The sequence below is a fragment of the Urocampus carinirostris genome, chromosome 9 (assembly GCF_059441175.1).
Source record: "Urocampus carinirostris isolate Australia breed hairy pipefish chromosome 9, RoL_Ucar_1.0, whole genome shotgun sequence".
Lineage (NCBI taxonomy): Eukaryota > Metazoa > Chordata > Actinopteri > Syngnathiformes > Syngnathidae > Urocampus > Urocampus carinirostris.
Window position 1 is genome coordinate 36,128,017 of NC_142357.1, and position 14,098 is coordinate 36,142,114.

At 39.5% G+C, this 14,098-nt stretch overlaps 1 protein-coding gene across 2 annotated transcripts in view; it reads left to right on the forward strand.

The window, feature by feature from the left end:
• Positions 1-14,098, forward strand: part of tnmd (tenomodulin) — a 118,448-nt gene that overhangs the window by 75,372 nt on the left and 28,978 nt on the right. For both annotated transcript variants that reach the window (XM_088344189.1, XM_088344190.1), the window contains exon 4: positions 7,798-7,938. In XM_088344189.1, coding sequence (XP_088200315.1) covers positions 7,798-7,938 — 141 coding nt within the window. The remainder of the gene's footprint in view (positions 1-7,797; positions 7,939-14,098) is intronic.

Sequence of the window (14,098 nt, forward strand, 5' to 3'; positions counted from 1 at the left end):
CCCACGCAAGCACGGGGAGAACATACAAACTCCGCACAGGAAGTCTGGAGCTGGATTTGAACCCACGCAGGAGGTTCCCATGACATGAAATGTGCCGCACAAGCGCTAACCACTGCCCCGCCGTGCTGCCCCCATACTAATATTCATTTATACAAAAATAAAAAATAAAAAAAGATTTCTTTTACATAGTAGAATCCATATCCAAGGTTGCCGCCATGCTGCTTGCTGTTGCACTGGTTTTCATTCGCATTAGACAACAGTGCCATCTGGTGGTCAATTATTACACACTGCGAATTGAAACAAATCAAAGAAATGTAGATTAGCACTTTGGATTGGGCCTAAAAAGTACAGGTAAAGCATTTAAGCAAATAAGCGGGGAAGACCTTATAAGGACTTCCCTCGAAAGGACATATGGTTTTGCAATGTAGCTGTCTAAGCCGCCGCCCACTTCAATCCATCACTATGCTGCCTATGGGTCCCCGGGGGCCCGATGCGCCGCTCGGACCCCTCGCCACCTTTCCCTCCCACAGACGCCCCCACCGCTTGATTGACAGGCGTCAGGTTCTACCCGACTGCCCCCGTCTCTTCTCAAGGACGACGAAAGGATAGACAGTGGTACCTCTTTATACAAGCGCTTCTAAACACCATCATTTCGATATTGAGCCTCTGCACAGACGTGAACAAACCACGTGATGACACCATGACGGACGGTAGTACCCCGAAGTAAACAGTGGACGAGGCCAGTAAAAAGTAAACAACAACAACAAAAACAACTACCGTAAATTTCGGACTATAAGCCGCTACTTTTTTCCCAAACTTTCAGCCCTGCGGCTTATTCAGTGATGCGGCCAACTTATGTAATTTTTCTAACGGCCGCCAGCGGCGCTCGAGTACAAAAGGTAAGATTTAGACTGGTGGAATATATGCGCCGAGGAAGACTGCAACTTCTTGGCTTGTGCATTAATTAAATTAGCATAAACATACCCTCATCATGCAAAACGCAAAAAGAAAGGCACATGACACTGAAAAGCTAAAGCAATCGAGCAGTCTGGACGGTTTACCGTGATTTTTACAAGTACGGTATGTTTTTTTAACAGACCCGTTTACTGTGTTGCGAGCGTGTTGCTAGCGTGTTGCTACCATTAACTGCCCTGTCACAGGCACCATTTGGGATGAGTTATAGAATTATTATTAAAGCTTTGAAAACTCTCTCGGTATACTTTCTTTGTAAATATGTGTAACCCATGTGTAATATGTATTTGCAACTGTATATTTGTGTAATGTATTTATTTGTATTTATTTTAGACACTTATTCTGATACGTTTTGCACGGGTGAATGAAAAAGGAGGGGCGAAACAAACGGGGGGTGATGGGAAGTGAGGTAAAGGTGAGGAACAGACAGACCTCTGTGTGGACGCGGCGGACAATAGTGAATATATATTTTTCCCACCCTTACCTTTGGAAATATACACTTTTTTCCTTGGATTACTTTCAATGGAACCCGGACTCTGCAGGTCTGCATCAAACCTTAAGTACCGGTATCATTTTGCCGGCTGTGATTTTTGGACTGTGTACCTTAGTGAAGGACATTTAGTTTCAATCATGGGACTTAAAGTCGGGTTTGGGATGATTTTGTGTTTGTGTTACATTTTTCAATGTGGGCGCATGCGGCTTATATACAGGTGCGGCTTGTTTAAGTACAAAATCGTTTTTCCTCTTAAAATGTGGTGGGTGCGGCTTACAATCAGGTGCGCTCTATAGTCCGGAATTTACGGTATACTATCCAACACCATTGGTAATGAGTAGGTGGCCCACCTTGTCGGAAAGCACAAACAGCGCTATTTAGAGAAACTGAGGATAGCATTAGCAATGCTAGCTAACAAGCAATGCAGTCTTCCTCCTGACATATTCACAAATCATCTCGTCTGCCTGACTTCAGTCCACACCAATTATAACACTATATTGTACATGGAGTATCCCCATACATCAGTGCTGATCTAAAAGTTTTTAAATGTCTGGATGCTTACCAGCTCTTATCAGCAAAAAAGTCACTCCTACCGTGAAATCCTTGGTTAATAACAATAAACACAGCTTATACTTTATTGCAACAATATTAGCAATTTACGATGACGTTTTCCTCTGCTACCAGAAATCAGTCATCTTTTTCACATTTTTTTTATTTCCTGTATAAAAATGTAATACGACGTACACCATTTGAAATCATCAAAAAAAACATACATCACAGGGAAAATGTTAACAGGTATGCGGTCTCCGTCACTCCTCTTTGCAATCCCCCACCCATCAATTTAGTACTTTTTCCTATTTACTCTTCTCAAATTAACAAAATAAAACATTTCTGGAAAAAATAATGAAATACAATTTTTGGAGCGCTGCGACTTCCATCTAACGCAGGACGGTTTCCGTAGAAACGGATTTATTCGAGCAGATGCTGTAACCGATAAATGTTGCAATTAATTTGGGGTGGAAAAATAGAACTAATACAGTACATTATATATATATATATATATATATATATATATATATATATATATATATATGTGTGTATAGCTTCATTCATTTTCTGACTGCTATATTCGTTTTCCAATCGCTTATCTGTATATTTTATTTCATGTATTTCTCTTTAAAATCGATACTTTATTAACTTAATTGTTCATGCTTTGTTAGATTTCAACAAATTTGTATTGCATCATATCCTGCATTCTCTACTTTAATGTTTTGTTCAGTTAGAGGTAGTTTCTTAGTGATCCAGTATTATGTTTAATGGTCTCTTTATCATGGCACTGTAGTATGTTGATCTGTCCACATGTGGGAATCTTTTGGTGGGCCATTTGATTTCATGTTTTGTTTTCTTAGAATTGTTTGGTATTTCAACATTAATAATAATAATAATAATAATAATAATAATTTCCTTTGTATTGTCATTCTTTGTAACAATGTACACAGAACGAAATGTCGATACACCTGACCCGTTGTAGCGAGCCGATGCAGCCGCAGCCAACAGAGGGCGCCGCCATTTTTACCAATGTTATAAGTCTTAGGTATGACTCGGCCGAGGCGCGAACCAGCGACCTCCCAGTCTCAAAGCGGGCGCCTTACCATCTAGGCTACTGAGCTGGTTTGTGTTCCCTTTTAATCTTTTGGTCAGTTAGAACTAGTTGGTATTTCAAAATAAAGTGTTTTTTCACTTTCATGTTTTGTTCAGTTAGAACTAGTCAGTATCCCAACATATCGTATGATCCCGGTTTCATGTTTTGTTCTGTTCTTCTAACAGACCATTTCTACCCTGACAAGTTTTTTTTATTTACACCTTTCAATTATGTTTATGGTTTTGTCGTCATTGCATTAAAGTTTAGTTGTGTCTCCTTCCAACATGAAGTGGGCTTACTTTCATGTTTTGCTCAGTTAGAGCTACTCTGTGTTACAATATATCCTACGTCTTCTGTTTTTCATGATTTGTTCATTGATATCTAGTTAGCCTTTCAACCATATTTAACGGTCCTTTCGTCTTGACATTTTTTTGTTCTATGTGTGGGAATTTTTCTGGTGTCGTCCTCCTTTTAAGTGTTGTTCTGTTAGAGCTGTTTTTTGTTGCAACAGTATGAAGTTACTCGATCCACATGTGAGTATGTACCCTGCGTCCTCTTGCTTTTGCGTTTTGGTCAATCAAAACCAGTCGGTATTAACCATATCCTGTATCTTTCCTACTTTCATGTTTTGTCCATTTGGATCTAGTCAGTGTTTAGACATTATGTAGAAAGGCTGTGTATTCAAGCCTGTGTTGGAGTAGTGGTGAAGATAAGACCAATTTGTTGAAGAAGATATGTCGAGAAATCGTCTCAGACGTGTTCAAAGAATGCAGGAATCAAATGACGTCAGAAGGAGCTCTTTTTTATTGATAAACAATTTCAACAAGAAACTCAGCGAATCTCAGATATGCGTGGGCCTTTATAGTTTCAACACAGCATGTGTAACTGGATCTAGTCCCGCCCCCTTTCACGCTACACCCTTTCACGTGTACATGCCCAGGGTTCCGTCCTTACTTGGAAGTGTTTTTAAGTTTATGCCAGTTTATGTCACCTTGCCCTTTGCCGTTATCTGTTGTCCTCCCTTAAGGAGGATTGTTTGTACTAATTCGTCCACCGAGACCTTCCCGAGATGTAAGCAACATTTCTCCCAACAGTACGCAAGTCTTTCTACATGTCGGCAAGTCTCCTGAACAAATGTTTGCAAATCTATTCTACAAATGCAAGTCTATAATCTACAACAGTAGCTCCGATGTCTATGAAATTCTGAATATCAGACTTTGTTGTTCTGCTTTTGTACACTATCCAATACAGATTAATTTTCTGAAATCATATTTTCTGTCGCTAACCAACATCACACATTTGTGGCACATGATTATGTTTAGAATCGTCTATTTTCATCACAAAGGTGTCGGAAAACACTCACTATGGGATTTTTATTCCATGCAATTCCCCCTTCATTTATTTTAATAAGAAATCAATACGCCTCTGAAATCCGTCCCTCGCCCCAATTGCACATTTATGCTAATTTAAAAGAATGCAAAAATAGAACTGGAATCCCACACTCTGACTGGAGGAGCATTTAATAGCTGCGACTCGATCCACGACGGCCCGATCGACACTAAAATTTCAAAGCAGTCTTCATTAGGCTTCTGCCGGCAGTTTGAGTTTCCACTTTCCTTCCCCGATTCTGCGGTGACCCGCGTTAATGGAGATTTATAGGCCACTGTGACGCTTACAGCCATTCGCTATTAGGAATTATATCCCATGATCACTGTATTGTTCTCTCACCAGACATGGGGAAAAAAAAGAAATAATGATCCTGATGGTAGCGTGTAAGCAGGCCGGCGAAAACAAGGGGCGGAAAGCTAATTTTGTCTTCGGGCATCGAAGGACAGATGTGTGTGATGCGTAGAAATCGTGACGTTTGAATGTATTCATTAATAATGCGTCTCGTCTCGAGATGAAGATGGACTCGGCGATATATTTCTCTGCACAAACACAAGGCCCCATATAAATATTAATGTTGTCTTTTAAGCTGGTGGGCACGAATCATTTTTCAAACGGCCATCAGAGCGTGTCTGCATGTTAGTTTTGGATATTTGAGGAAAACTGATCAATAATCTAAAGCGCCGTCCATAAAGCTCCTACCTAATAGTGTTAAAATTCTTCATTTAAATAAAACACTATTGATTCAAAGATTGAATAGAAAAAAAACAACTGTATGAACTCAATAAACTAACAGCGCTGCTAACAATACTAAAAGGGGCTGGCAGGAAGAATTAACCAGAGTGGCTTAAGAAGGAAACAGTGGAAAACAGTGGGGGATTCCTGAATCAAAGGACTTAGCAATTGTAACACGTTTTTCCAACCGGAATTTGTTATCAGAGCGTGTCTGCAACGTTTTAGTGTGAAGAGAACACGTTTCTTTTAGATATTTGAAAAAAAACTGATCAATAATCTCATGCGTTATTCATAAAGCCCCTAGTCGTGTAAAAATACTTTATTTAAATAAAACACAGTTGATTCAAATAGTGAATAGAAAAAAAACAACTGTACAAACTCATATACTAGCAGCGCTGCTAACAATACTAAAAGGGACTGGCAGCAAAAATTAACCAGAGTGGATAAAGAAGGAAACAGTGGAAAAAGTGGGAGATCCCTGAATCAAAGGACTTAGCAACTGTAACATGTTTTTCAAACCGGAATTTGTTATCAGAGCCTGTCTGCAACGTTTTAGTGTGAAGAGAACACGTTTCTTTTAGATATTTGAAAAAAAAACTGATCAATAGCCTCATGCGTTATTCATAAAGCCCCTAGTCGTGTAAAAATACTTCATTTAAATAAAACACTCTTGATTCAAATGGTGAATAGAAAATAACAACTGTACAAACTCATATCCTAACAGCGCTGCTAACAATACGAAAAGGGGCCGGTAGCCAGAATTAACCAGAGTGGCTAAAGAAGGAAACAGTGAAAAACAGTGGGAGATGCCTGAACCAAAGGACTTAGCGACTGTAACATGTTTTTTAAACCGGGATTTGTTATCAGAGCGTGTCTGCAACGTTTTAGTGTGTTTATTTTGGATATTTGAGAAAAACTGATCAATAATCTCATGCGTTATTCATAAATATTATTCATAACTTGTTAAATGTTATTCATAACTCGTTATTCATAACTCATAAACTAACAGCGCTGCTAACAATACGAAAAGGGGCTGGTAGCCAGAATTAACCAGAATGGCTAAAGAAGGAAACAGTTTTCTGAACAGCGAAATTTTAACGGCCATCAGCCATCATTAGTGTGAAGAGTACATGTTTGTTTTGAATATTTGAGAATAACTGATCAATCTTCTCATGCATCATCTTAGGAGTGTAATAGAAGGGGCTATCAAAAACCTAAATCTCTGATTCAGAGTTTGTTCTTTTCTTCATGCTTCTAAAATCTCAAGTTTTAACCTTGATAATTAGAACTTATAGTGTTTGTTTAAACTGAGGTTTTTGAGTTTTGCCTTGCCCTCATGTTGGTTCAAGATCAGGGGACGGTGTCATACTAACCTCTGCAGTCCTTTGAGACATCTTGTGATTAAGGGTGACACAAATAAATGGGACTTGACTTCAACCAATGAAGTATTTTTACACTGCTAACAGTCGCTATAAAATACAAACAGGGGCTTCAAGATACTCATCGAAGTACAGTGGAACCACGGTTCTCGACCATAATCCGTTCCAGAACCCTGTTCGAAAACTGATTTGTTCGATCACCGAAATCATTTTTCCCATTAAAAATAATGTAAATCGTTTTAATCCGTTCCAACACCCTGAATGTTTACCTTGAATGTTTAACGTAAACATAAAGCTAACCCAGGCTAATCGTACGTCCGCGTCATCGTAGTCTTCCGTACGAAAGATTACGCTAACATGAACGTATAAAAATAAAAAAATCAGGTCGTTTACAAGTCATTTAGCACCCAGGTCTCCACAACAAGTGGTGAGCGGTTCATTGGGAAGGGGGCTGCGTCCCAACACCCTGAATGTTGGGCTCCGTTCCAACACCCTGAATGTTTACCTTGAATGTTTAACGTAAACTTAAAGCTAACCCAGGCTAATCGTACATTCGCGTTATTGTAATCCTCTGTACGAAAGATTACGCTAACATGAACGTGTAAAAAAATAAAATAAAAATAAGGTCATTTACAAGTCATTTAGCACCCAGGTCTCCACAACAAGTGGTGAGCGGTTCATTGGAAAGGGGGTTGCGTCCCAACACCCTGAATGTTTACCTTGAATGCTTAACGTAAACATGAAGCTAACCCAGGCTCATTGTACGTTCGCGTTATCGTAATCTTCTGTACAAAAGATTACGCTAACATGAATGTGTAAAAAATACAAAAAAAAGGATAAAGAAAAGAATTATGCATAGGATTTCTTACCTTTGTGGTGGTCAGCAGAAGGCAGAGGTGGACGGTGGGGAGAGGATCAGAAACTCGCACACCTCCTTCATATTTTGCTATTATTTCTTTCTTAAACGCAATAGTTGTACGCACTACTTTTCCTTTTCAGCATCGCACCCTAGCGTACGCACTCAAGCATTACCGGCGTTCAAACTCCGATTTTTTGACCGAACAGCGAAGCAAGAATTTCTGGAAATTTTTGGTCGGACTCCGACTTGTTCGAACTGAGAGGCGTTCGAAAACCGAGGTTCCACTGTATCGGTATGCGATCGGGTGATGACGTGACCTACTTCCTTTCAGGTGTACGACCACGAATACAAGGCAGTGCTGGACGGTGTGGAGACACAAAGCCTGATGGAGATCGACCCCATCCGGCAGATCGAAATCTTCAGGATCGGAAACGGGAGTCGGGAGGTGGTGGAGGTCCACGACTTTAAACATGTAAGACCTTTTTATGTTTCACTGTCTTTAAAAGACAGCTTTTCATGTTCCACTTTTTAACCAGATAAAGACGTTTTCGCACCTATTTCCCACGCCTTTTGCTCGTCTTTGAAAGGCCTTTTAAAGAGATCTTTCCATATTTTACTTTTTAAGCAAATAAAGACATTTCATGAATGTCTTTGAGAAGTCCTTGGAATGTATTCTCCTATTTTCACTTTTTGAACGAATAAAGACTTTTTGGAACAGAATTTTAGATGCTCTGCCTACCAGGGTTGGGTAAGGTTACTTTAACTGTATTACTTTCAATTACTTTTGGATTACTCCAATACCAAATATGCTAATAAAAGACAAAATAAACTAAATATGAATAAAATGACTAAATTTTGTGCAGGCTTGGGGAGTAACGGAACACATGGAACGGCAAAAATGATGTTTGGATTTATTTTCATTTTGTTTCTGTCGCATTTATTGTTAGTTTTGCCGGAGATCAGAGATCAAAGCCAGGAGAGAAAGCTTACCACGTGTTGTGAGTCATCATTTTATTCATATTTAGTTTATTTTGTCTTTGATCAGCATATTTGGTATTGGAGTAATCCAAAGGTAATTGAAAGTAATCAAGTTAAAGTAACCCTACCCAACCCTGCTCCCTACTAAGATTCGATCTGCAACCTCTGAGGAACTGTTAAGATCTTGGCTTAAAACACGCTTCTATTCTATAGCTGTCATGAACCAGAACAGGATCAGGACCCAAACGCGTGACGTTCTCACACAAGCTATTTATTTTACGGGAAATGGGGAGTCATGCACGTTGGGCAGCAGTGTGGCGTGAAATGATAGGAAGCCAGAGGCCGACGAGGTCGGTATCAACTGCCTGAGTAGATATAGCACAGATCAGACATGGGACCAAGTCACACATGTGCAAGTCTCAAGTAAGTCTCAAGTCTTCACCTTCAAGTCCCAAGTAAGTCCCAAGTATTTTTTTCTTGGGCAAGTCAAGTCACAAGTCAAGTCCCGAGTCTTAGATTGCCAAGTCCAAGTCAAGTCACAAGTCATAAAAACAGCGACTCGAGTCGACTCGAGTCCAAGTCACTAAGTCTCAAGTCCCCATGTCTGGCACAGATGGGGTCGATGCCAGACAGGACGGACAGACAGGATTGATAATGAAACAGAATATCGAAAAAAACAGGACCAACAAGACGGGAACGAAAACTGGAGAGAATAATAAACAGGACAAAAATAGATGGGAACAAAACTGGAAATCGATATTAAACAGGAAAAAAACAAACGGGAACAATACCGGACTGGAAATGTCAACAGGAAAACAGGATCGAGTCAGAACCCACGTCTTACGGGGCAGAGGTTCGATGACGGACTGACCAACTAAGAGAGAACGCACTGATCTTAAAAAGACGGAAAGCCAATCTATTAATGAGCCGCAGCTGGCACCAAACGGGTAGGGCCAATTGGGCGCCATGGCAACCGTGACAATAGCTTACAAATGACCTATATTTCACGGTGACAATATATGTGTATTATTTGTTATTGCAACATCCATTGCAGTCTGGTGATCCTGGAAGGGGGATTATCTCATGTGCGGTCCCTTTTTTAAGGTTTCTTTCCTCATGTTGAGGTTTTTGAGTTTTTCCTTGCCGTCATGTAGGTTTTAGATCAGGGGATGCTGTCATAATAGTCTGTAGTCTGTGGAGCCCTGTGAGACTGATTAAGGGCGTCACAAATAAACATGACTTGACAAGTCTATCAGACACCTTTTAAATATAGGTTTTTCATAAATCATTTTTCAACCTTATATTTTTGATATGTTCTTGAAGTGTTTTATCGTATTTTTCCGTCTTTTTCAAGATGCCTTTTTCATATTTTCAACCGAATAAAGGCATATTTTGGTTGACTTTTAGACGTCTTTCAGATGCCTTTTAAAATAAGTTTTTTTTTTAAAGTTTCATCTTTTAACCAAATAAAGACATTTTTTTTAAATCTTTTAAGTATGTTTCATCTTGGAGACGTGCTAGGATACCTTTTAAAATACATATTTAAGTTTTTGACCGAATAGAGACGTTTATTCATATTTCATCTTTTAACCAAATAATCGGGCATCTTTTAGTCATATGTTTGCGGCCTTTTAAATTATATATCTTTTCATCTTTCACTTTTTAATAAAATAAGGACATCTTTGGACATCTTTTAAATGCCTTTTCAAACGTGAATTTTGTAACCAAATAAATACATATTTGGGTGATCTCCTCGGCGTCCTTTGAGTCAAGTCAAGTCATATTTATCTGTATCGCCTTTGATCACAGACAAGTCACAGCACACAGACTATTATTTCACCATCCCCTGATCTAAAACCTACATGAGGGCAAGGAAAATCTCAAAATGAAGAAACCTCGAGAAGGGACCGCACATCAGGTCGTCCCCCTTCCAGGATGACCAGGTTGCAATGGATGTTGCAATATACAGACGCCTCCCAAATATGTATTTTCACATTTTACTTTTCCTCCAAATTAAGACATCTTCAAAATACCTTTTCAACCACATATTTTCACATTGCAATTTTTGACCAAATAAAGACGTTTTTGGGACGTCATTTAGACGTCTTTTAGGTACCTTTTTAAAAAAAATTTATTCATATTTCACTTTTCGACCAAATGAGGACATAAAACATTAAAATGCCCTCTAGACACCTTTCCAAGATGCTTTTTCAGATTGTACTTTTGGACCAAATAAAGACACGTTTTGGACGTCTGGTAGACATCTTTTAGACGACTTTTAAAAATGTCCTTTCTTTCTTTCCTTTTCAACTAAATAAAGACACCTTCGGACGTCTTTTAGGTGTCTAAAATACGTTCAAAGACGTCTTTATTTGGGTAAAACGGAAAGAAAGAAAGGACATCTTTATCTTTTGTATGTCTTTTAGGTATTTTTGACAACTTTCAGAGGAATTTTAAACATTTCCTTTCTTTATTACCAAACTAAAAAAACACATCTTTGGATGTCTTTTGGACATCTTTTGGATGTCTTTTGGATATTTTTAGACATCTTTTAGATTAATTTTCTTTCTTTCCTTTTGATTTAAATAAAGACATCTTTGGACGTCTTCTAAAGATCTTTTGGATGCATTTTAGATGTTTTTAGACATATTTTAGACGACTGTTAAGGATGTCCTTTCTTTCTATCCTTTTTAACTAAATAAAGACATCTTTGGACCTCTTTTAGACATCTTTTGGATGTCTTTTAGATGTTTTTAGATATATGTTAGACGACTTTTAAAGATGTCCTTTCTTTCTTCCCTTTTTAACTAAATAAAACATCTTTGGACGTCTTTTGGACGATTCTTAAAATACCCTTTTTCTTATTTCACTTTTTGACTGAAAAAAGACATCTTTTGGTTGTCTTTTAGACGTTTTTGGACCAGTTTAATGCAATTCCATCTTCCACAATGTCAAATAGACGCAGACAAGTACCTGAAAACTGGCCTTTTTTTTTTCCTTGCATCATCTCTCAAAACCGTTTTTCTATTTTTTCTCCACGTTAACGCGTCTTTCTTCATTTTCCGCTCGGCCGAGCCCAGTAATCATTGTATGTCATCGCAACGTGGCCCTTTCACTTTTGCCGCCCACCGCTCCAAATTAAACTCGTCACAATAAAGCTCGGCGTAAACACGGCTCCAGATCGTCATTGTCCCCGCGCCGATGAAATCACAGACGCTAGATTACGAGGCCTTTCGTGCGGACGCCGTCTGCAAAAAAAACGCGGTCAAGTGAACCGATTGAAAAGATGTTGCCGCCGTTGCAATTAAACGCGTACAAAATCAAGTCGGTCTTAGAAGAAGGGCCCTCATCCAATTTTCACTCCACGGCAGATGTAGATCCCGCTGTCTGCTCTAATACAGTGTGATGAACGAGCAGCTCTCGGCAGGAAATAAATTGGATATAATCTGATTTTGCTCGCCTGTTTTCAGACGCTGTCTGGACGGAATTTGTTACATTAACGTACAATAGTGAGGAGAGAATTAACACATTTTCCCCACCCGGAGTGAACCTAGCGGGAGAAGAATCACCGGCACGGAAGCAGAAGATGTTAAGTTCTAACATGGCTGAAGAAGCAAATTCTATTAATGGAGACACAAAATACGATTTTACAGAAAACGTATCGGGATTGGATAGTGTTCGGAAACAGAACAATATCGTTTGTCCATGAACTTCAGGATTCAAAGACGTAGCTCTAACACAAGCTCAACTACACCTTCCTGTGACATAATGTTCAAACACTTACTAGATCTAAGGAACACAAAATGAACTAACAGAACAAAACATGAAAGTGAGTCAACACGGGTACACTAACTAGGTGTAACTGAAGCCTGAAAGTGAAGAATATGTTAAAACACCAATCGTAGGAACTCAAATACAAACAGCGCTGCTCACAATATTAAAAGAAGCTGGCAGCAAGAATTAACCTGAGTGGCTAAAGAAGGAAACAGTTTTTCAAACAGCGGAATTTGAACGGCCATCAGCCATCCTTAGTGTGAAGAGTACACATTTTTGTTTTGGATATTTGAGAAAAACCGATCAATAATCTCATGCATCATCATAAGAGTTGAAAAACATGAAAGTAACTCTAACTCAACAAAAACATGAAAGAAATAGAACGCAGAATTTGTCGGTTGGGGCAGGAATTAACTTTACCTGTCCAAAACATGTAAGGGAGATACCTTAGAATATGTTGCAATGGTAACTCTAAATCAGGGGTGTCAAACTCATTTTAACTCGGGGGCCACACGATAGAACAAACATTCTGTCGGGGGCCGGACTAGTAGATTAAAGAGAAAGAAAAAGAGAGATAAAGAAATAAGAGAAAGCGGGAGGGAAAAAGAGGGAGAGCAGGACAAAGAAAAAAAAAGAGAGAGAGAAGGAGATAGTGTGAGAAATAAAAGATAAAAAGTTGTGAGAGAGGGGGAAAAGAAAGGGAGAGGAAGAAAGAAATCCAAAGAGAAATAGAAAGACAGAAGGAGAGTAAAGAGAAAAGAAAGCGCGGAGGGTATAAAGAGAGAAAGAGAAAAGATAGAAAAGGAAAAAAGGAAGTTAGAGCAAAAGAGGTTAAAAGACACAGGGAGAGAAAGAGACAAAGAGGAACAAAAGAAGAGAAAAAGAGAGACACAGAGAGTGAAAGAGACGGAGTGGGAAAAAAGGGGTAGAAGAGAGAGAGAGAGAGAGAGAGAGAGAGAGAGAGAAATAAATACAAGTACAGTGTCTTTGTGAGAGGCACCTGGCTTTGGCAACATCAAGTTGACATATTTCAACCTGCAGCTTGTTTTTCTCTTGCGCTTCTCTGAGTGTTGTCTCGCGGGCCGGATTCAATCCCTTAGCGGGCCTGATCTGGCCCGCGAGCCGCCTGTTTGATAGCTGTGCTCTAATTGAACAAAAACATGATAAGAAGATAAGGGAGAATGTATTGGTCGGGACACAATTTAACTATAACTGAACAAAACATGAAAACAAATTAGAATACATTGCAACACTAACTTGACCGAAAAAAAGCATGAAAGAAAGACCATAAAGATTATGCTGTAACATTTAATAACTCTTGCTTAACAAAACATGAAAGGATATAAGTAAGGATATGTTGGCGTGAGTTTCCTCCAGGCACTCCGGTTCCCTCCCACATTCCAAAACATGCATGTGAGGTGAATTGGCCGTTCAAAACTGTTCCTAGGTGTGAATGAGTGGGTTGTCTGTCCCTATGTGTCCTACGACTGGCTGGCAAACAATTGAGGGTGTTCCCTGCCCGAGGATAGCTGGGATGGGCCCCAGCACCCCCGCAACCCTACTGAGGATAACCCGTGCACATAATGGATGGATGTTGCAACACTAAGTAATTCTAACCAGGCCAGATAAAAGTGTTATGTGTCAGTCCCCACTCATAGCAATATGGGATCAGGGGTAATGGATTGCAGCCCCATGAGTGCAGTTCATTTTGTGGGGAGATAATGGCAAATAATGAGCTGCCAGGCCTGCCAAAAATACACTTTGCCTGCCCCTGACAATGGATTGCAGCCAAAAGAGTGCAGTTCCTTTTAAACGGGCCACAATTGCAGGCTCGGGGGCCCCAAAATGAAGTAAAAATGTTCTCTGTCAACCCCTAATCT